The 25,157-nt window shown below is 35.8% G+C and overlaps 3 protein-coding genes across 3 annotated transcripts; 1 reads left to right on the plus strand and 2 right to left on the minus strand.

Moving 5' to 3' along the window:
- Positions 1-3,918: 3,918 nt before the first annotated feature.
- On the minus strand, positions 3,919-4,854 carry LOC142842706 (olfactory receptor 5L1-like). Its single transcript, XM_075959402.1, has one exon. The coding sequence runs from the start codon at positions 4,852-4,854 to the stop codon at positions 3,919-3,921; it is 936 nt and encodes a 311-aa protein (XP_075815517.1).
- Positions 4,855-12,375: 7,521 nt separating this feature from the next.
- On the minus strand, positions 12,376-13,332 carry LOC142842707 (olfactory receptor 5D18-like). Its single transcript, XM_075959403.1, has one exon. It carries the CDS (start codon positions 13,330-13,332, stop codon positions 12,376-12,378), a length of 957 nt encoding a protein of 318 aa, XP_075815518.1.
- An 8,253-nt stretch (positions 13,333-21,585) lies between these two features.
- On the plus strand, positions 21,586-22,551 carry LOC142834932 (olfactory receptor 5D18-like). The gene has a single exon (XM_075947979.1). It carries the CDS (start codon positions 21,586-21,588, stop codon positions 22,549-22,551), a length of 966 nt encoding a protein of 321 aa, XP_075804094.1.
- Positions 22,552-25,157: the final 2,606 nt, after the last annotated feature.

The raw sequence follows: 25,157 nt of genomic DNA on the forward strand, positions 1-25,157 counted from the left end.
TATGTTTCCATATAAAGGATTTGCAATGTAATTTCAGAAGCCACAGAAATTCTTATAAAGACACTTGACAGAGACACTCTCTTGAATGCACCCACAGTTAGGTGTGGTTTATTCATTGTCTGAACAATAAATAAATTCCAACTCTACTTCATACTGATCATTAGACAATTCTTTTCTGCAGGTAAGTAAAGACTCCCAGCATTATCTGAGAGAAGATCACTGCAAAGGTATCTTAGGCAGCTACAGAGAGCAGTGTGACTCTTTGATTTCTGCCTCACTGCTGTGGCTAAGAATCAAAGCTCAGTGTTCTCACTATAAAACAAACTTGAATTGTATGCAAAACAGCTGGATTGCTCTGACTTGATATAAATAATGTATGTGTGCAATCAAAACATCATAATTCCCCCAAATATGTGTAACTATTATGGGTATATCAAACCAAAAATAAAATGCCTGTCACATACAAGCTGCATTAAATTAAATGGGCTCAGGATGTAATGTGTGTGTGTGTGTGTGTGTGTGTGTGTGTGTGTGTGTGTGTGTGCGTGCGTGTGTGAACTATAATTCACATTGCATGAGTATTTCTCATAAAGTTCTCCTTTATCATATTGTTAGGAAATATTTTAACACACAGCTGGGACCACATGCTGTTGAATAGAAGTGGATAATAATAATACACACTCAGATTCTTCTAAAATTTGTATAAATACTATTTCATTTAAACTTCATCATAGTCAACCAAAATATAGTGTAGTCTTTGTACTAACTAGACTTACAAAGGAAAAACAGTGAGAAATCATTGAGAAAAGCAAAATAATTTGCTAGAAATGGCAAAATTTTGGCTTCTGGAATCTCCATCTGCTTGACTCTATGGACAAAGGTATAAACTCAAAAAAATGTCACACTGTGTTATGACTTGTGGATGGAAAGCTGTATGTCATCAGATGTGACCATGCACATCTTCTGCTCTACCTGGGTGTTCTGGCTTTAAAATGTCAATTTAAGCCTCGATGCTGTACTGTTACATGGATATAATGCCTTTCAAGATGTCCATGTGCAAAACGTCATGTCAAGCAAAGTAACTTTTAACGCAAATGCATTCCAAAAACACATCTTAATGAGATTTTGGGATATCTACCAAGATGTTATATGGTGAATTATGTCCAGGTATAAATGCTGATGGCGATAACAAGGGATTTTTTTTAAAGTATCAGCATTGTTGTCAGGAATGTTTTAAACTTTAAACTCAATAAATAATTATGTGGATGCTAGCATTTATATTGGAAATGTTCATTTGATGATTACCTCATAAATATCTAATTAAAGTTTATAAGAGAACAGGAAATAGTAGCAGTAATTTGAATTGTGAATACAAAAAGCCTGAGAATTTTAGATGAAACTTGAATGGAACAATAATTACTGGCATCTTTGTATTTCTTAAGTTTCAAAAATTCAGAAATATGTATATAATGCCTTTTAAAAGCATATATCATACATAATATTAAAGGGCTTTATCAAATTATGTCATTTTATTATCTTATTAATAGGGTGAATGAGTTTTAAATCATTAAAAACCATTAGCATCCCATGAAAGGAGTATCATAGTGTCTGCACAGGAGCCTCACTTAAAGTAGTCAAAAGTATCATTGAAAGTCAATAGGTTGAATTTCCTTCTTTTAAAATTTCTTTAATTCCCTAAATGTCTGGTTGATATAAGACTATCATCTCATATTAGTCAGGATAAGGTGATTTTATAACATGGAATTGTACTAAAAATTTCTTCATAGTTTTCTGGCCAATTATATGCTTTGAATACATTATTTTAAGCTAACCCACAAAAATAAATATAAACATATCTAATATGAAACATTGCAGTTGAGTCTTTTATGCCTCCCTTCTGTCTTCTCCCGGGTTCTAAATTATACTTTGCATTTTGTTACCTAAGCAGGATAATTTGCCTCATGAAGTCTCATTGAAAAGATGAGGTATATTAATTAATGGTATTCTAGAGAAAGGAGAAGCTTTATCATATAATTTTCCTGTGTAGACTTTCTTTCTCTGTATCATATATTACTTAAGCATCTCATCAACAAAGGATAAACTTAGAGCAATGTTAGAGAAATAACTTTATGCTGTATGCCCAGACATAAGGAGAACAATGCACTCTTGTTGGGGTGCAAACAGGTAAATGTCTTTCCTGCATTCTTCACTTGAAACCACTAAGACGTTGACTGAATTTCATTTTGCTTGCTGAGGATATTTTCAATTCATTGGGCTGAAGTAGTGGTTGGAAAGTTCTACCAAGAGCATTCCCCAGGGGTTTTCCACAACATCAAGAAAAAATAATTTAACAACAGTTTTAAAAACAGCATTTATTATAGCACTATTCACAATAGAATAAACGTGGAAGTAGCATAGGTGTCCAGGAACTGAGGAAGGGATAAAAATGACAATCTATATGCAGTGGAATTCATGTAATAGTCCATTTGTAGGAAATCCATGTAATCATATTAAGAATATTATATCAATTTCAAAAAGATAAACAGTGTATGTTTTCTGTCCTATGTGTTTAGAAGCATTTATTTAGGTGTTTGTACAAACCTTCAGAAGTAAATGAATGAAAATGAATTTAATGGTAAATAAAATCAAAATGAAGACACCAACCTGGTTTCCCTAAACTCCAGTCTATTGCTTTAATAACATCATAGATACAAAGAGAAAGTTTTCTATCCACAACTGAAGGTACTTTACAAATTGGAATAAATGCTAAGGCACAATACAAAACTGTTAATGGTATAGACAGAACTGAAAATGAATGTGGCTGAGAAACATGAAAATTTGGGAAATGAAAGACATTGCATCATTATGAGAGGTGTGAGTTGAACTATGGGCCGTATATTGACTATGCATGACTATAGATAGACAATATCTGGATAAAGATACTGTCTTCAAGTTCAAAGCCACCAATGAAGTATCATGCTCCAGTGGGTAGTCTCAAACCCATGATCACATTGATGGCCCTGAGTGAACTTTGAGAGTCACAAAGGACAAGATAAAAATCATGGACATGGGAAAGAGATATGTAGCAAGAAGGGAGTATAAGGGCCAAAGAGCTTGCAGCAAATGGGTTGACAGTAATGAGAAAGCAATGTGTGTGTGTGTGTGTGTGTGTGTGTGTGTGTGTGTGTGTGATGTTTCTGTATATGCAATCAACAAAGAACAACTTTAATGAAATGGAAGCTATATGTGTATATAAGAATAGAGTAAGAACTGAGGTGACTTCAGTTATTTCACCAGCAGCAGTGTTAGCATGAGCACAGAATTAGATATAAAACAAGTAGAGACATTCTACTAAATTTCTCTACAATGACAGTATTTAATAGACATAATGAAAATGAGATGGAAGCATTTATTTTCTAGGAATTCAAGGTTTCTTATGCATGTTTTATGCCCTGTAAACAGAAGGTTGAGCTGACTCAGCAGTTACAATGGCTTTCTTATCTTTTAGATGTCCTGAGAACCATAATGAGGACATACATCATGTGTCTCAGAAGACTAAGATTATTTTGTTCTCTGTGGACACTACGCTCATATGCACAGATCACATACAGAGTCACACACATCAATAAAATTGAAAAAAAATTACTTGAATTATTCAATATTACAAAACTTTTTTCTTTATAAAACTGCATATTTTCCATTAGCTGCAAATTTTCCAATAGTCTAAAAGCAATTGTGGTATTTTTAAATGTTTGCTTGTAATTTAAGAGTCACAAAATGGAAAAAGAAAACCACAAAACAAAAAGAGTCACTCTGAAATGCCTTGTATCTGCAGTTTGTAGCAAAACCTTGTTTCATCTATTAATCTCTCTGCCAATATCTACCAGAGAATTCTGCACACTGACAATACAGTGTTCATTAGGAATATATCTTAGAGTTTACAACTTTTCTGAGAGCACCTTTCACGTCCTTGTTTCGCAGGCTGTAGATCAAGGGATTCAGCATAGGGATCACCACAGTGTAGAACACTGTGGCCACTTTATTGGCATCCCCACTGTTTTCTGAAGTGGATGGACAATAGATGGAAAGAATTGTTCCATGGAAGATGGTGATGGCTGTGAGATGGGAGGCACAGGTAGAGAAGGCTTTGTGCCTCCCCTCTGCAGAGCGCATTCTTAGGATGGTGATGAGAATAAACAAGTAGGAGGTGAAGATAATCACAATACTAAAGCTCTCATTGAAGGTGGCTACAACAAACAGCAGCACCTTATTAACAGTGACATCAGAGCAAGCCAGACTTAAGAGAGGAGGCAGATCACAGAAGAAGTGGTCGATGACATTTGAACTAAATGCCGGGATCTCAAGTGCTAAGCACAAGTGAATCAGAGAACACACTGATGCACAGAGGTAGCAGCCAGACACCAGTACCATGCGGAGCTTTGGGGACATGATGACCATGTAGAGTAGTGGATTACAAATGGCCACAAAGCGGTCATAGGCCATCACAGCCAGCAAGAAGACTTCGGTGACTACACACGTGCAAAACAGATAGAACTGGACCATACATGCTTGGAACGATATGGCTTTGTCCTTATTGAAGATGTTAGCCAGCATTTTAGGCACAATGATGGAGGAGTAGCAGAAATCCACAAAGGACAGGTGGCTGAGGAAGAAGTACATGGGGGTGTGCAGTTGAGAGCTGACCTGAATCAAAGCAGTCATGCCCAGGTTGGCCAAGACAGTGACACCATAAATGAGAAGAAACACCAGAGAGAGGACAGCACTCAACTCAGGGACATCTGAAAATCCCTGGAGAATGAATTGTGCCACAGAGGTGCAGTTTCCCTCAACCATGTGTTACATTTAAAAGTGGTTGGAGAAAAGAACTATATAATTCTTTATATGTGCTTTAAAATGTAGTTTAACCTCTCTCCTAGAAACAGATTCTGGATGTGGGGTTGTAGTAAATATCTGTAAAGATGTAAGAAAATGTTTATCTGTATTTAGCCTTGACTAAGGCCTTGATAATAGATATCCTTAAAGTCAAGAGTTTAATTCAGCAACCAAAGCAAAATTAGAATCTGTGCATTATACTTAATTATCTTATTAACTTTTTTGAAATTGTAATTATGACCTTAAATTAAAAAGAAATATTAATTATTACTTGTTAGTTCACTCATTTTTCTCTAAAATTTAGTTTCCATTCACCCAGAATTCTCATCAGCCAATCTTTTGGACACAAGGACCCTGGAAAATGAGGTCTACATTTGGAGCTAGCCTCCACTATCTCCAGAAAAATTTAAATAACTAATGTCATGAGTTATTGGCTTTCCTAAGCTGTTTTAAAATAAAAGAACAGGCTTAGTTTCTAAGTTATCAGTTGTCTTTGTGAACTAATTACTCTGATTTGGTTAATTTTAGGATTTATTTCAAGCCGTAGTTCATGGAATAAATATTCTTGTGTGCCAACTTCCTTTTTATATTCATGACTCTTCAGCTTTTTAATTAAATACCTTTTAAAAACAAATGTGTTGCGTCAAATATTTTGAGAAAACTAATTAAAGGTGTAGAGCATGTCCGTAAGACAATTGGTAGCTGATAAATGTAAGTTATTTGAGCTATTATAATTTATAAATCAAGATGGAAATAGAGGGTCATTAGAAAAATTTGTTAGATATGAAAAAACATATCACTTAATTTGATAAACTAGTTTAATTAAATTGCACAGAGTAGGAGAGAATGGAAAAAAGTTAAAAACTTAATGGATATAGAACAAACACTGTACACATAAACTATATGTTTAGGTTTTGCCTTTGAACATAAATAATTTTATTCATATTATGATTCAGTAAAGGATTTATAACATGATCAGATTCTAAAGAAAAATTGCAGGCTATAGCTGTGTAGGAAGTTGGGATTATTTAAGAACTTGAAGTTCAAATATGTAGAAAGTCCCTTCATGTGCACTTGCCCTGATCCTGATAGAAACATCCTTGAGGTACCAATAAGACATTTGTGGAGGAAAGAATATTGAGAACACCAGAAACAAGCTTTTCTCAATTTATCATCTGATTTATAAAACATGAAGATATATTCATTAACATGTCTAATTTTGAACACATGCCATTGTTCTACTTTGACGGGGATTCATTCCTCAAGGAAACATAATTTTAAAAATGCTTTACCATTAAAAGGGCTAATGATGAAAGAATATCTTTCTGATTTCCTAAAAGCACTGCTTCTTTACTTGTAAGGAATGTGACATAAGAGGATATCTATTAGTGCCCAAGGACAGTTTCTGCTGTTACAGCAGGAAGGGAGTCTGGTAACACCTAATGGAAAAGGCTACTGATTTCCCCATTTACTTTAGATTTCACTAGATACATTACACAAAGTATGATCTAGACAAAACTGTCCCTCAGCCTAGAGCTGGAAAAAAATGCATAAGAGTGACATATCAAACATCTTTCCTAAAACTGAAATAAATCATCTCTTCTACTTCAGACATGGTTCTTATGTCTCCGCTCCTGCATGAACCCTGCTGAGGGTTATTTACTGCTACTCCCAGTGTTTGATTGACTGGGAGAAAAGCACTATACAGCATCTGCCATATGGAATGGGTGAGGTTCTCATGAGTGAGAAATAAATTAAATGACAAAGAAACAAGAAGCCACTTTCATCCATTTTTTACATTGTTTCCCTCTCAGACCAGCAGCTGTCCTACGTCTTTCAGCAGAGCAAACAGCATTCTCTGTGGTTTTATCTCTTACCAAGGACGGAGTATATCCTCCTACTTGCATTTTCATAGCATGGTATGTACTAATGAATGCTCTAGAATCAAGGTACAAAACTCGATGTATCAAAAAGTTTAGAGTTTTGTAGTCCTCCTTTAACTCCAGTACTTTGGAGGCAGAGACCACCAAAACTCTGCAAGTTTCAGACCAGCCTGGTACATAAAGGGAGTTCCTTGACAACCGGGACTGTTACACAAAGAATCTCTGTCTCAGACAAAACAACAACAACAAAACAAAAAAATCAAAACGTAAAGAGTAAAACAGAAAACCATTTTTGTATGTTATAGTGGTAAAATTATACAGTGAGGAAGATAATTAACCTTTTAAATCTCATACACTATTATTTTAGTGTATTCCACCACAGAATATTGTATTTATATAGATTCAGCCAACCAACCTGTCAAGCATACTTTACATGCCACCTTCTGCTCCTGGTGATATTCTGCTACTACAGAAAATGCTACACTTTTTATATGTGTGTATTTCCAAGGCCTATGATTTTAAGCTTCTGAAAACAAGCACCAATCTCTGTGGAATATCATTGTGACAGCAAGGAAATCAGTCCCTCTTGAGATTCAATTATTAGTGTAATAAGATATAAAATGGGGAAATTAATCAGTGTGGACCAGTATATCATGAGTTAGCATAATTTAATTCAAGTTTCTTTCTTTTTGGGGGAGAGGGGCAGTGGTTTAGAGACAGGGTTTCTCTGTAGCTTTTGAAGCCTGTCCTGTAGCCAAGTAGACCAGACTGGCTGCAAATGTGTAGAGATATGCCTGCCTTTTCCTCCTAAGTGCTGAGATTAAAGGTGTGCACCAAGTTTCTTGATAAACAATGAAGGCTACTCCTGAGCATTACCTCTGTGTAATTTGTGAATAGGTGACAGAAGACATGTTTGCCATGTTTGACCAGTCCACTACACATACAATAAAGGGTGACAAGTCACCACAGAGTTTCCCCAAAGAGCAGAGAGATGTGATGAATACTGCTGAGTCCTTCTTACATAATAAACTTATATAAACTATTGTCATAATCCAAGTTCATAAAACTGAATGAATTCAACATTTCAATGTCGCCTTTAGAGATAGGTGACTAAAAGGTAAGCAGATGAAGCCTACCCTTAGCTAAAAAATGTGATCTCTGTTAGAACTCTGTCTTTTTTTATTTATTATTTTATTTTTTTATTGAGCTATACTTGGTCATCTGTATTAGTCTTTTTGGTTTTTAGCACAGCTGCTGAAGTGATACTGGGAGAGCAGACTTCACGTGCTTTCACGGAGTCCACAACATTGATACCTCTCTCTACTTACATTTGGTCTTTTCCTAAATATACAATAGTGACTTCAAAAATGCCTGTTCAAAGTAGTCTGTGTGCATATAGATTCACCAAAATATCCCAAAATTTTATGAGTGTAATTAGAATAAAATCATTTTCAATTCTCCATAGTCTATATATAATTGCCTCAAACTAATATGAAAATTTCTTATGGAATAAATTTTCAGTGTTTTTTTATATTTTGTATATTTATGATTTATCTTTTCTCTTATTTTTTAGGCACACAAAATTTTCTTTGTCTATTGTCATCTGTTTAAACCACTTGAATGAAAAATCAAGAGTAAATGCTCAAAGCCTAAAACATGAGAATTACTTGAGGGTTTCCCATTAACCTTGGCTTTTTTTTTTTTTCATCAAGACAATTCAAACCTGCGTCTTTCTTCTTTCTCTTTGGTACATTTATTTTATACAGTATAATTTTACTTTATATATATTTTTGTTTGTGAAGTAATATATTGAAATATGATATAACATAGTTGATGGAAATATAGTTCCCTCCCATTTGTTTTTAGTTAACATTACAGATAATGTCACACTATAGTGTGCTTCTTGAAGGACAGAGTTCCACAGTAGCAAAATGGAAAGGGGATGTATGTAGGGTAGCCCTGGGAGTTATGATATACAGCATCCTAGCAGATGCCTCACATAAGAGGGTTTTGGAATCCTTATGACATTATATCTAAAGATATAAAGAATATTATAGGAGTTGATTTATTCTTTTTTATTGATTTTTAAGGTGCTCTACATTTTCCTCTACTCCACTCCCTGCCTCTCCCGTCCCCTCTTCAACCTTCCCCCAAGGTCCCCATGCACCCAATTTACTCAGAAAATATTGTCTTTTTCTACTTCCCATGTAGATTAGAACTATGTAAGTTTCTCTTAGTGCCCTCATTTTTGTCTAAGTTCTCTGGGATTGTGGATTGCTTATTCTTTTAAAAATACTTGGTATCTCTTTTTTTGGAGAAAAATACACAATCATATTTTAAACTAATTTTTACTGACTTTAGTCAAAATGCTTCAAGTGGTTTGTACATTTTTAACAATTTATTTCTTAAAAAAAACTTTTCTCTGGGATTGTGGTTTGTAGGCTGGATTTCTTTGCTTTATGTTTAAAAACTATGAGTGAGTACATGTGATAATTGTCTTTCTGTGTCTGAGTATTAGGCAACAATGCGGACACTAAGAGAAACTTAAATAAATCTAATCAACATGAGAAGTAGAAAGTAGAAAAAAACAAATTCTCCTGAGTAAATAGGGAGTAAGAAGACGTTGGGAAATGGTTGAAGTGGGGAGGGCAGAGGCAGGGAGGGGAGCAGAGAAAAATGTAGCACTCAATAAATATCAATAAAAATAAAATAAAACCACAACTTTTCTCATTTTCCATACCAATTCAATTCCCATTCCTTCCCCTCCTCCCATTTCCTCCACTTTTCCCCACCTCACCCCCATCCACTCTTCAGAGAGGGCAGCAATCAGTACTCAGTACTCAAGTGCATCTTATAAATCCACCTCTTTATTGTATTTTTGCTATGGGTTTTCTTTCTGATAGTTTTATTTTTTAGTGTAGCAATGGATTTATTTAATAACGGAGATTAAAAAGTTTAGACCTGTTCTTTCCACTTCTTTATGATTTCTCCATTACTAATCCCTTATGTTTGTTAATACATAAATTGGGCAAAAGTCTTAAAACCGTTTTGATACCTTCTTAACTATATTCTGTTGTGTATTCCTCTATTTATAGTTCTTGAAAATTTAGTTGATCCTTTTTCACTCTTGAATTTACTCTAATATTCTACACTAAATTTCTTCTCATGTCCTCACTGTGTCTTATCTATATCAATTTCATAGACTATTTTTATATTTTATTTGATGTCTATTGATGAGCATACAAAGTAGTTGGTTTTGTTATATTTTTATAAATATATTTTCTCTATTTATTTCTTTCCTTTAACCTTTTGTGTAATATTATATACACACACTTGTTCCTTTCTTCTTAGCAATGCCCGTCTTTCACTTTTATGTAATATGTATTCCATTATCTCATTTGAAGCTAACCCTACCTAATAATACTACTTTGTTTTATCTTATTGCTATTTTGTAGTTTCATGAAATTAAAGTCAATTTATATGTTCAAATGTAAGTACTGAAATTCTGAACTTGCATACAAAAGAGAAAAATCCAAAATTTTATTTATGACTGATTTATTTTATTAACATCAGTCAGTTTTATTCTTCTCACTACAAAGAACATAATTACACTCTTTATGAAGAATGATATTTCATCTTATTTTTGTGCCACATATCATGGATGTAGTCACCAGCTGGCTGACATCTACCCCTACTTCTGTTTTTGTTGAGGGTGGTGCAGCAATAAGCATGTGTGTTCAAATATGTCTAATGTAGGATCAAGTTGGGCATTTGCCTAGATGTGGTGGGGGAAGTGAGAGAAGTTGAGAGAGGGTAAACTGTTATTGTAATGTATTTTATGAGAGAAAAATCTATTTTCAAGTTTTAAATAAGTGAGTTGAATCTATGGCACTTAAGAATACTACTGAGTGGGGTTTTCTATTGCTTCTTTTCTTAAAAAATGTTTTCTATTCTGATTAGATTATTTCTCTTTATTTTTTCTACTACTGTTTTGACTTACTGGATTATTTATCTGGCTGTAGAGAGAGTGAAGACATTATTTGATAAGTATTCTATTCTTACTATAAACTTGTAATGTAGAGAAGGCTACCCTCAAACATGTTCTGATTGCCAAGATAGTCTCAAAGCAAATAAAAACATAGAAAGTTACATATATCAGTATGAAAATGACACTGTAAAGATTATGATAAAACAGAAAGACACCTTGATATATTGTTTTTGTATAAAGTATGATCATCTTTAACACAAGTATGCTAAAATAAGCCCACATTGTTTCATATTCTGGAAAAGGTGAGTATACATGTATTTATCTAAGAGAGAGCACTAAGGACTGACAAAATAAAACTATTCAACTAAAGTTTAGTGAGTTTATTGACATTACTAAGAGGACCATGGTTGAATAGGGGGATGGGGGTATTCATCATGGGGATCACCAGTGTGTAAACTACAGAACCCATTTTGATTGTAATCCTGGAGTTTTTAGGGTTTGGCACACAAACAAAAAAAGAATAAAATGGTACCATGGAAGATGGTATTCTAGGCATTTGATTTCTACATAAATTGAAGAAAATTTTGTCAGTCAGAGGATCCCTTCTCCAAAGCAATTAATTGTTGCTGCTTGTGCAATCCTGGAGATACATTTTTGGATTTCTGTTTTCTGCATCTTCTAACAATATCAACAGAAAATAAAAAGTGTTTAGTACTACAAAAGCCCTGATATGGGATGTCATATTTCTATAATCCAATAAATTACTTTAAATTTTGGTTTAGTCTCACTTGCTATCCTTTAAAATTTACTGAGAATCAGTTATTTAAATAGCAATTATTGCACATACATATTATTACATATCAATAAATCAACACTAGCTCTCAAAAACTTTATTGATTATTGATATGATAACAATATTCATATATGCTTGATTTTATACTTCTATTTTCTCCTTAGTAAAATCTATTCCTCAATGAAAGTAATATACATAATGTGTATATTCTGTTTTATAAGATAATTTTTTTAATTTTACATATTTTTGAAAGCATCCTCCTATAATTTTTAATCAATTATCACATTTTCCTCTTTAAAAATCTCTACGAGGTTATTATTTTCTGTATCATGTATCATAAATACTCACATTCATCCTTTCCATAGTATTAGATGTTTGCGTTGTTTAAATCAAGTACAATTTCTCATATTCACAATGAATTCAATTTTATGTGAGAATGAAAACATTCTGTTTTTTAAGATGTTCCTGTGTCCTAAATATCTGACAATAATAGAAGATAGAATATTATTTTCTGAATATACAAGTATCTTTAGAAGAAAACCATATCATCATGTAATCTGAATATTTGTATTTTGAACTATTTAAGATGATCCATTTTAGGATGAAGTGTAAAAATAAATCACTTTTTATTTTTCAGAAGCTATAATCATGTTTTATTTTTCCAAATTAACCCCATTAATTTAGCTATGCATAATATAACTCAACTAACTTTAAAAGTATGTTTAAGACCACAGAAGATGACAGTTTAAATACTAACCAAAGACCACAATCATGTGATGTCCAATGATAAATTATTTGACTGTAAATATCTGAAATTCTTAATTGTGTCTATCATTCTTAACACGTGGTAACATTGTCATTATTTTGGTGACTGTGTCTTGGACATCTTTATTTCTAAGACTGTAGATCAAGGGGTTCAGCATGGGGATCACCACTGTATAAAACACAGAGCCAACTTTGACTGTGAGCCTTGAGTTCTTAGAGTTAGGCACACAAAAAAGGAATAAAATAGTACCATGGAAGATGGTGATGGCTGTCAGGTGAGATGCACAGGTGGAGAAAGCTTTACGACGCCCACTGGAGGAAGGCATCTTGAGGACAGTAACAACAATAAAGAGGTAAGACAAAAGGATGATGAGAAGTGTGCTGACAGCATTGAAAGTGGCAAAAATGAACAGCAGTAATTGACTGATGTGAATATCAAAGGAAGAAAGGGCTAGCAGTGAAGAGAATTCACAGAAGAAGTGATCAATTCTATTGACACCATAAAAAGATAACTGAACAATGGAACACGTCAGTGTCAAGGAACATGTAAAGCCCCATGCATATGATCCCATCACCAATGTAATACAGAGTTTCTGAGACATAACTACTGTGTAGAGCAGAGGGTTGCAGATAGCCACAAACCGGTCATAAGCCATAACCACCAATAAGAAGGCTTCCGTTACCACAAAGACACAAAATAAAAAGTATTGCACTATACACTCTATAAATGAAATGATTTTGTCTTTTGCAACAAGGTTCACCAGCATCTTGGGAGCAATGATGGAGGAGTAGCAGAAATCCACAAAGGAGAGGTGGCTGAGGAAGAAGTACATGGGGGTGTGCAGTTTGGGGTTAATTCTGATGATGAGGATCATGCCGATATTGCCTACCACCGTGATGCTGTAGATGCTGAGAAATACCAAGAACAGTAAGAGTTTCAGTTCCGGGTAATCTGAGAAGCCCAAGAGGATGAATATGGCCCCGCTATCGTTTCTTTCTGACAGCCACATCATTGGTTTGTAAGAGTATGAAGATTATTCCTGAGAATGAGAAAAATTATTAGAAGATAAATAAAAATTATGTGGGAGCAGTGAGCCCCCAGATCCTGAATTTCTTGTAAACAACTTGTTTTCCCCTGATCTGAATGCCTACAGCTGCTCTGAGCGCTAGACCCTCAGGAGTTCCTCATGGCAGGAGAGTGGTTTCTGGTGCGTTTGGCTGGGGCGTGGCTATCCCTATATAAGCTGCCCCTGGACACAATAAAGGGGGCATTCCTGAGGCATTCTGGCTTCAAGGATGACTCATCTCTGACTCTATGTCTCTGTGAGTCTTTGTGTGTTTCAATCTCCAGCCCCTTGCCTGGTTCACAAACTGTGTGGCGGCAAATAGAGCACAGACAGGCATGGTGTGCCGCAATCAGTGAAACACTTATTCACCTATGAAACCTGGAGAGCAAAGCAAAGTATGCCTTTCATCATCTATTGTCTTAGATGGACTTATTGCCTTAGATGGACTGAAGGAAATTTTAAATAAGGACCAGGGCTCAAACTAACGAAAATACCATTTTTAAAATTTCTTCTTAGAAACACATTGAGTTAAAATGCAAATTCTTGACATTTTTATATTTCTTATAGAATGAGATTGTACTATACTTATTATAAATTAGTTAATTTTCATCATTAAATGATATAAGTTCCTAAATGAAAGGGATGATGTAAATATGAGACATACATTTCTCATATTTTCTATTCTCTCCTATTCTCACATCCCATCTGTCCTTTACCTGTACTGAAGATTTTAGATGAGCCCCTCATCACATCTCCGCAGAAGGAAGGCACTCCACTTCTTTGTTATTTACCCAAGCACCAAAAACCAAGGGCATAGCCAGGTCTGGGTCTTCCTTCCAAAACTGTCATTCTGATTGAAAAGTAAGAAGAAGGAAAACAATCTTCTGTATGACTATCCCTATATAAGCTGCCCCTGGACACAACAACCTGATTGTAAAGAATTTTAGAACATCTTTTGTCTGAGAGACTTACCTTATATTAATAGTTTCAGCCTTAGAAGCACAAACCTTTGGGGGCAATCTTGCCCCATTCTCTTGAGATCTTAAAGTTTTCTGTGGAAATTAATGACTTCATATGATGCAACTTTAATAAATCACAGGCTGTCATATTTGATGCCATAATTACATTTAACTTTTGGTTCAAACATCTGTTAAATTGTTAGCTTTTTCTTTAAAATTTTAAATCACAACTTGTAGTCTGATTTTATAATTTATCTATTCTAATAATATTGGATTATGCATTTTTCTTTATTATTGATTGATTTATATTTATGTTTACAGTTGTTTTTCGTGCATGTATATATGTGCTTCACATGTCTACAGTACTCAAAGAGCAAGAAAAATGTGTCATATTCTCCAGTAAGTGAAACGGATGCTTGTTAGCTACCATGTGAGTGCTGGGAAGTGCTCCTAACCACAAAGTCATCTCTCCATCTCCAAGTGTGTTTCGTGTTTCATGTCTGATTCCTGAATCTGCAGATAACTAACTACTCATGTGATATATTTGTGCCTCTAATATCAGCCTTCTTGTGACAATGCCCATCTTGTACTTTCACAGCATCCCAATGTCAGTGCTTGCTGTCTTTACTTTTCAGATGTTTCAAGGCTACCTTTCACTTCCTTGATTTATTGATTCATTCTGTGATTTTTCATGACTAAGTTATTCAGTTAACCTGTGTTTGATTATTTTCACCTATCCAAAGCAATCCTCAGATTCAATTTAATATCTAGTAAAATTCCAAAATAATTTTTTACAAGTCTTGGAAGAATAATTCTCAGCCTCATTTGGAAGCACAAAAGAACCAGGTCTCACCATTACTGATATGAAGTTGTACTACCAAGCTATACCAGAAAAAAAGCATGATATTAGCATGAAATAGACATGTTGCTTAATGAAATCAATCTGAAGTCCCAGATATAAACCTACATACCCTGTGTTAAAGAAACCAGAAATATACACTGGAAACAAAGATAGCATATTTAACAAATGGTTCTGGTCAAACTAGATGGCTGCATATAAGAGAATCCAAATAGATCCATACTTACCACCTTGCAAAAAACTCAACTTCAAATATACCAACACCCTGAACATAAAACCAGATACACAGAACTTGATAGAAGAGAAAGTGGGGAAAACCCTTGAACTAATTGGTACAAGAGAAAACATTATGAACAGAACACTGTTAATAGAGGCCCTTAAGATCAATAACAAATGGGACTTTATGACACTGAAACACTTCTATAATGCAAAGGACATAATAATTAGGACAAAGTAGCAATTTACTGAATGATAAAAGATTTTATGAAGTCCACATGTAATATAAAACTAATATCCAAAATATAATGAATTCATGAAACTGGATATCACAAAACCAATAACTAATTAAAAATGTCGTAGAAATATAAACAGAAATATCAGTAGAGAAAACTCAAATTGTTGAGAAACACTTAAAGAAATGCTCAACATCCACAGTCATTAGAGAAATGCAAGCAAAAACTACTTTGAAATTCCATCTTAAACCTGTCAGAATGGCTCAGATCAATAACAGAATTTACAGTTCATGCTGTTGAAAAAGAGGAGCAATGAAAACACTCTTCCATTGCTGCTGGAAGTGAAAACTTGTATAACCACTATGGAAATCAGTATTGTGATGGAGGTGGGTCATTTGTCTATCTGTTGCTTTCATTGGTTAACTAATAAAACTGCTTGGCCTGATAGGACAGAAAATTAGGTAGGCAGAGTAGACAGACAGAATGCTGGGAGAAAGAAGCCAAGTCAGGCAGTTGCCATGATTTTCCCACTCTAAACAGACGCAGGTTAAGATCTTCCCTGGTAAGACACCTCGTGGGCTACTCGGATTATTAGAAATGGGTTAGATCAATATGTAAGAGCTACCCAATAAGAGGCTGGAACTAATGGGCCAAGCAGTGTTTAAAAGAATACAGTTTCTGTGTAATTATTTTGGGTATAAAGCTAGCCGTGCGGACAGCCAGGTGCCAGGAATATAGCCTGCTGCTCCGAACTACAACAATGTTGTCGTTCTTCAAAAAGATGGGAATCAACCAATGTCAAGATCCAGCTATACCATTCTTTAACATATACCCAAAGGATGCTTTCTCCTACCACAAGGACACTTGGACAACAATGTTTATTGCTTCTCTATTTATAATAGCCAGAAATTGGAAATGATGTAGGTGTCCATCAACAGAAGAATGGATAAATAAGTTGTGTAATTAAGTGTAGAGATAAGTTTCGCCCTTTAGGGGGCATGCTCGCCTCGGGCTAATGTTTCCCTATAAATCTGGTGAGCATGCTCACAGCGCTTGTTTCTGCTTTCCTGGTCTCCGCAAGAATGGTGGTTCTGTAAGTCTATTTCTCCATTAAAGCTGTATATATTTTTACAATCTGTCTGCATTCATTTACGCTGTTACATTTTGGCATCCAACATCGGGCTATTTTGCATCCACCCTGGCTTGCGGGGGAGGGGGGCGCAAGCTCGTTCTTTCCCAACCTTTGCGAGCAAGATTAGCTACGGGAGCTCAGGAATTGCTATTGGACTCAAGCGCGTAGCCCGCTAGCTAACACAGCACGCTCCTGGGTGCCTTTTTTTTTAGTTCGTGACTCGGGCCCCAGTGCCAAGCCTGAGACACACTCAGCCTTCAGGCCCATAATATCCAGAGAGGCAAGTGGATCTCTGGGAGTTCGAGGCCAGCCAAACGGTGGTAGCGCACGCCTTTAATCCCAGCACTCGGGAGGCAGAAACAGGCGGATCTCTGTGAGTTTGAGGCCAGCCTGGTCTACAAGAGCTAGTTCCAGGACAAGCTTCAAAACCACAGAGACCACCACTGACAGGAACCGGTCATTGCAGGTAAAAATTTTTTTCTTTTATAAATAAAATGTCTGAACACGTTACCATTCAAGAATTTAACAGTTTCTTTCATTGTACCATGTGGGAGATTTTACAAGAGGTGTCTATCACCCCACATCTATGGATCCTTCTGGGATTCATAGTTTTCCTTGGCACTATATGATTTGATAATAGAAATATGATAAAGTCTTTACGAGACAAATCCAGGATTCTTAAGGCAGAGGTTGAATGCTTAAAAACAATTGAGAATGACAACAATCTTCTCAGGAATCAGTTTGAAGTTCTCCAGGAAGAGAACAGATCTTTGTTTAACATGATTCGATCAACTGAGCAAAATTTAAAAAAGGTACAGGCTGATGCTAAGGAGAAATTCATTACTATGGAAGAGGGAACAGCTGATTTGGATTGTAAGCTTCAGTCCCTTTCTGTAGGAACTGAAACATTAACTGAGAGAATCAAAACTGCTGAATGTGACAATCGGATTTTGTCTAAAGCTTATGACAGATTGGGAAAAGATTGTCAATACAAGAAGGCATGGTTTAGGCCATAAAAATTATGTCCAAAGATGAGATGTTATCTCTAATGGACAAACTTCATACTTTAGAATCCTCAATGAAGGCTTTGGAACATAATTCTGGACAGGAGATTCAGACGTTGCAGAAGGCAATGGTGAATAGAATTGAAAAGATTGAGGAATTTCTAAATTCTGATGAAGAAGAGCAAAGGGTAGAAAGGCAAATTTTAACTACATCTGTGGGTAAATCTCTCCGGGACAATTTCCACAAAGCCCTACCTACAGCTCTACCTGCCTTTCCAGTAATAACAACAGAGAAAGTGATTGGTTCCAGAAACCCTAGGTTCATCAAGGAAGATACATGGGAGCCTGTCCATATGAATGATGTCAAAGAAATTAACCAGGCTGTCATGACTTTTGGGATGCATTCCTCTTTTGTTAAAGAGATGCTAAAATCTTGGGCCACGACAAGCAGAGCAACCCCCTCGGACTGGCTCCAGCTGAGCTCTGTGGTACTTGAGAGTGGACCGCAATTGAAATGGAAGTGCTTATTCAGGCAAGAGGCTAGACTTTTAGAACAGCAGGAAAAAGCGAAGGGAATTGACATTTCCCTAGATAAAATTCTAGGTGAAGGGCTCTTTTCTGACCCTCAGGAACAAGCTAATTTGGATGAAAACACACTCTCCATGTGTACTACAGCAGCCTTAAGGGCTTGGGACAGGGTACAAGACCCAGGACAGAGAATGGAATCATTTGTCAGAGTTAAACAGGGTCAGAGAGAACCCTTTAGTGACTTATTACAAAGACTAACTAAGGCTGTACAAATAGGGATATCTGACCCAGAAGCAAGACATATAATGGTTGAGTCTTTGCCTTATGAAAATGCAAATGTGGAATGCAAAAGGATTTGGGGCCCTTTAAAGCTCAGATCAGCGCCCTAGGAAGAATTGGTCTTGCATACACTGAATGTTGATAGATTTGATTATGGCAAGGAAGCATGGGTAGAAGAAGCAATTTCCAATGGTAAAAGGAGACACCAGAATACCAAATGTTTTAATTGTGGCAAAATGGGTCATATGAAAAGGAATTGTAGACAACGGATTTTCAGAAATAATAATAATGCATCTTCTAGAAATAACAGAAATAGGAGGACTCAGCCTTCAGGTTTATGTAGAAGATGTGGAAAAGGCAGACATTGGACGAATGAATGGAGGTCTACAAGAGATAAACAAGGCAACCTGATACGGACAGGATATGTGAGAGGGGGGCCTCATAGGCCCCCATGGCAAACATGGTTCAGTCATTTCCAGTTTCTGCAGAGAACGTGCCTCGTCAGGACAATTAGGAAGCCCCATGCCTAGATGCCCTTCAATAGAAAAATGGATGAAGAAAGTGTGGAATACATACATATTAGAGTACTACTCAGCAGTAAAAAAACAATGACATCTTAAATTTTGCATGCAAATGGATAGAAATAGAAAACACTATCCTGAGTGAGGTAACCCAGACAGTACAGCAGCTATTAGCTCATAATCATTTACAGCTGTTTTAACTTCAGTTATTGGAATAAACCTCAGGTCCTTGGGTTCCCTAGTAAAGTACTCCACAGACTTCTCTGTCTCCCTCTTCTCTATAATGTGTGTACATAGCTTTTATAGAGACAAAGAGACTGAAAGTGGTATTTGAAAACACAAATCTGAATTCAGCTATGTATTATATAAATGCATGATTTGCAAAAACATGGAGCACATGACAGATAAATAGATTTTAAAAATATGCATATTTATATAATTGATTATCATTTATTTGTAAAATGTCTATTGTTTTAAAAATTGTGATTAGAATGGAAGACTTTACTGTGAAATAACATGGGCACTTAAGGGAAAGGCTACATGTAAATAAAGCTTGTGTAGGCTGAGGGAAGAAAGTTTGGAGAAAGGATGCTTGATGAACACAGGCTATATTTGGAATTACATTAGATATTTAACTATTAACCATGAGTAGCAGAGTAGGGTAAGTATGAGCAACATCAGCTGATAACTATAGTCAGTAACTCCTGCAGAGCCTCTAGTATGTTCTCAGTGTTAAAAAGATAATGTGCACATTTTTATAATTACAAGTTATTCTGCCTTTCATTATATGCTATGTATGAATACTGCATACCATACAATGCTTCATAAAACATGTAATTTATGACTCAATTAAAATATCTGTCATCTTAAAACTATTACATCAAGTAAAAGTAATTAATTTTAATTGCCATAAAAGATCAGCAAGGTTTAGTCTCCAGGGTTTGTGTCTCTAAGGCTGAAACAATAAATACAAGAATGTGTTTGTCATTCTTACTCACAGAGATCCACCTTGACCTGCAAAAGATTTGCTTTAAGGCTGAAAAAAAAGGTAGATATTAATTTTCATCAGAAAAGTAACTTGATATGATGACAAGTCATTTTTATGTATGGCATCATCAACCAAGATGAAATATTCTTATATTTAAATACAATATATATCTACAGGTGAGAGATTCACTTATATCTTCACTCAGTGTCTTATCTTAATATTGTATTCCAGTATATCCTAGTTTTAACTATGCTATTCTCATTATGTCTGATAGTTTAAAGTCTTCTTTATCCACAAGGAAAGTATGATTGTTTTAAAACAAGTTAATATTTTGACAAGAAATACAAATAGGGATATAATGCTTGCTAAATGAATGAACATCTTTGAATCTACACATGAGTACAGTAGATAGAGGTATATAGATTTGTCTGTATTTTCACATCAATGGAGTACATCTTGAACAGAAATATGTGTGTGAATGTGTAAATATGTGTGTGTATGTCTCTGTGTGTTTGTGTTTCTACCTTTCTGTCTTCTTTGTCATTTCTCTCTCTCAAGCTCTCACACACATACATATATGTGCACATATGTGTAGAGTCACAGGATGACCTCAGAAATGTTCTGCAGACACCATCTACCTTGGTTTGCAAAATCAAAAATCTAAAATGACTAGCAAGCTAGTCACACATATGTACACAGGTCCATCTCCCCAGTACAGGGGCTACAAACTCTTATTACTATGTACAGCTGTTTTAACTTCATTTTTTGAAATAAACTAAAAGGCCACGTGTTGACTAGTAAAGTACTCTGCAGACTGCTCTCTGTCTCTCCCATTCCATAAAGCTTGATATCCTTATATTCTATTCTATGTTTCTATTCTTTATGCGATAGAGAAAGAGAATAATAAATATATATTCCCTGTAAAAATTAATAAGGCTGATTTTAGAAAATAGTTTCCCAGGGTAAGATACACAATCATTTTCAGATCCAATACAGAATAACAGAAATGTACATAGTATTTCATATATATGCATATTAAATATATTATTATATGATATAAATTATGTTTAAACATTTGTATTATTATCATTTGTATTATACAGGCTAATAGTTTATGAATATATATAATGAAAATGAGAGGCTACTGTATTAGGTATATATTAACTAGAGGTAAAGGTAAAACAATTCTCTGTTATTGCAACAATAAGTACTAAAACTTACATTCTGGCATACAATTTAACTTAGTAATTGTATTGCCTTTAAGAAGCTGAACAAATAACTTGGGATTTCTAAAATGTGTGACCTTTCATTTTCTGAGCAACTCAAAATTGAGCTGTTCAAAGAGTAATCTGCTTTTTAATCCAAGAACTATAACATATTGCAGCTGTATAGACATAAAAAAACCCACCCTGCTCCCTCATTCTCTATTTTATTTTTATTTTGGGTAAATTCTATATTCCACAGAAGAGAAACCATGCCATTGACATATGGAAATAACAGTGGGGCCATATTCATCCTCTTGGGCTTCTCAGATTACCCGGAACTGAAACTCTTACTGTTCTTGGTATTTCTCAGCATCTACAGCATCACGGTGGTAGGCAACATCGGCATGATCCTCATCATCAGAATTAACCCCAAACTGCACACCCCCATGTACTTCTTCCTCAGCCACCTCTCCTTTGTGGATTTCTGCTATTCCTCTGTCATTGCTCCCAAAATGCTGGTGAACCTTGTTGCAAAAGAGAGAATCATTTCATTTTTAGAATGCATAGTGCAATACTTTTTCTTTGCTATCTTTGTTGTAACTGAATCCATCTTATTAGTGGTTATGGCCTATGATCGCTTTGTAGCCATCTGTAGTCCACTGCTCTACACAGTAACCATGACCCAGAAACTCTGCATCAGTCTGGTAGGGGCATCATATGCATGGGGACTGACATGCTCCTTGACGATGACATGCTCTGCTGTCCAATTATCCTTTGTTGGTGTCAACACAATCGATCATTTCTTCTGTGAGTTCTCCTCACTTATAGCCCTCTCATGCTCAGACATTCACATTAACCAAATCCTCCTGTTCTCACTCTCCACTGTGAATGCTGTCAGCAGTTTCCTCGTCATCCTCCTGTCCTATGTCTTCATCCTTGTCACCATACTCAAGATGCACTCGTCCAGTGGACGCCGCAGAGCCTTCTCTACCTGTGCTTCCCACCTGACAACCATCACCATCTTCTATGGCACTATTCTCTTTCTGTACTCTGTGCCCAAATCAGAGAACTCAAAGCTCACATTCAAAGTGGCCTCTTTGTTTTATACACTGGTGATCCCCATGCTCAACCCCCTGATTTACAGCCTGAGGAATAAAGATGTGAAGGATACAATTAGAAAAGTAATGATGGTTAAATTGATAATTTTCCTCAATTCATCTTCTCAAGAACTTTGATGCTGGAATTAGTAAAGCAGTTTTAGAAAGTTTAAGTGTAATATCACACTGAAATTAATAACTTAAACTAAAAAGAAATGGGAGTTTTAAAAGTAGAATTCCCTTTTCTCTGCATTTACTTTTCGGAAATAAAGCAGAGAATCTACTACTCATTAATATTCCACCCCCAAACTGAAATAGCACTATAATTTATAATCACATTTTAAAGATTAAAGACATATATCATGAAAGCAACTTATGTAATAGACTTTCCATATCCCGTTCTATGACACCGTATATTTGGGATTTTCAAAGAACATGTGTGATGAAAAAGTAGATATATCCACTATGATAAGGCATAATCTAATATTTTGTAATATTATGTAATAATAATAATAATAATATTAGTTTTTGAAGTAGATGGCCAGTATATAAGAATGAAAACAGAATGTACCCAAGCAATTTTGAAAAAAAGGAAATAGAAAATGCATATGGGAATTTTAATGTTTTATTTTATTATAATTTTACAAAGAAAAAAAAAACAAAATGCTGCTGAGATGGTTCAGTGGGTTAAATGTTTGCAATGTAATCCTGATTATCTGAGTTTGAGCTCCTAACCCAAAGGAAATATGAAGGCAGAAAATTAGCTTTATTGAACTGTCCTCTGACTTCCACGTGGAACCATGGCAAGTAGAAAGCACCCCCTGAAAATAGCATATGCACCTAAGAACAAAAAATAAAGCATTTTAAAGAAGCTTGGTCTTTTTTATTGCTGTTGGGTTTTTTGTTTGTTTGTTTTAATTTGGCCACCATGAAAAGAAAGAGTGGCATTTTGTAAATCTATCATACTAAGATTATAATTTATTCTAGAAATCTGATGAATATAACTAAGAACTACAAACACAATGCTGTGCCAAGGCATTCAATAAACATATTATTGTGCTGAAGTATTACTTTCTGTGTGTTTTGTATATATGTGATATGATCTATATATGAATTTGCATGAGAACAATGTGTAAAAACCGATTTGCTTTGTAATACACTTATGTCAACCAGAAATGGGTTTGAAACTGTCAATTAGAACATGGTGGATCAGCATTAGCAACACATTTTAAGCCATTACTGTCCCCTCCCAAAAACTCATATCACCAATAATTCAGGAGAGTGCTTTTCAGAAATTTTTATCTCCAAAAATTTTTATCTTTGGATTTTGTCTTGTGATCCACTGAGTTCAACCAAGTACCTATGTATGACCACATGTTTCTGAATATCACAAGGGATTGGTGGGCTCACATCAGAACACTCAAATAAAGACAACGATTATCTCTTCTCCACAATCCACCAATAACCAACAGTTCAGCAAGGTATGGTATGGTCCTATCAATCCCTCCTCACCAATGACCTGCTAACAGGCACGTTTTTTTTTTTTTTTTTTGTTGCAGATTTAAAGTAAGCAACATTGGTTGCTGTAATATCTTGCTTGTAACCTCCTCCCAAAAGAAAATAACAAATTAAAATAAAATAATGTTACTGACTCCTCTGGGCAATGACATGTTCCTCTATTAATTATAACCTGTCTAATAATAGCCACAGTTGTCACATATCCAATTCTTCCATACTCCTACCACACTTCTCCTCTGTCTTTCCCACCTCTCCATCTTTATTCTTTAATTGTAATGACATTGGAAGCTGCCGTGTGTCACACAGGATACCCTTTGTCCCAGTTTGTTTGCAAATGTTCATTGCAATGAGTCCTTAGTTTTTTTCAAGGTCCCTAGCTTCTGCTACCTCATCAGTACTGAACTTACACTGAAGCTCCTCTTTGATATCCTGCTATTGCCCCAAGTCATGGAGATCCTGTGCCTGTGGATCTGCAGGACCATATCCTTCATGTCCTTCAGTAGGTCACAAATGGGGTAGGTGTTGGCGTGGGCCTAGGTGTCAGTGTAATTGGTCAGCCTGGGTCTCTGCCAAGCCTCTCCTCTTCTCAGTCTACCCAGAGCCAGCTCTCCTCCATGACACCATTTTCACAGCTCTGCAGTGGCTAGACAGTAGCCGCCCTGGCAAGGTGTAGGTCCAACTAACTCAAACTCAGTTCACTGCCTGTACTGCTGCACAGCTATTGGTGACGGGAGAAACCAGCTCAGTGGAGACCTTGAACATCCACATGATTTCAAACAGCAGCCCAGGTCATGGACATCTGCATGGCTTTCGGTGGTAACACGGGCGTATGTTGTCTACACAGACCACAGCTGTAGTAGGACCAGAGACTCAGACATAGCTTTCATCAGTAGTGGGAGCCAGGACCTCATCATTGCCTCATCTGGGTGCACCAGCTCCTCATATGGGCCTTTTCCTCGCCACCTTTGTGTCTCCAGTTCCACCTTTTTGCACAGAGTAGGAACGGCTCTGCTTCCCTTTATCTCCCATCTGTCCAGGACATATGCCATCTTTCTCATCACTCCATCTCACATTTCTTAAACAAAGTGCGCCCGATTTCCTGGGGTCTCAGGGCCAGGGTGATGGCTTAGGTGTATATATGAAGGCATTATTCGATCTAGCCCCCCCCCCCCCTTCATTTGGTGTCAATTGATTTGTTTTTGTTTAGTTTCTGGGATTTTGAAGTT

Source organism: Microtus pennsylvanicus, chromosome 1 (genome assembly GCF_037038515.1).
Source record: "Microtus pennsylvanicus isolate mMicPen1 chromosome 1, mMicPen1.hap1, whole genome shotgun sequence".
Taxonomy (NCBI): Eukaryota; Metazoa; Chordata; class Mammalia; order Rodentia; family Cricetidae; genus Microtus; species Microtus pennsylvanicus.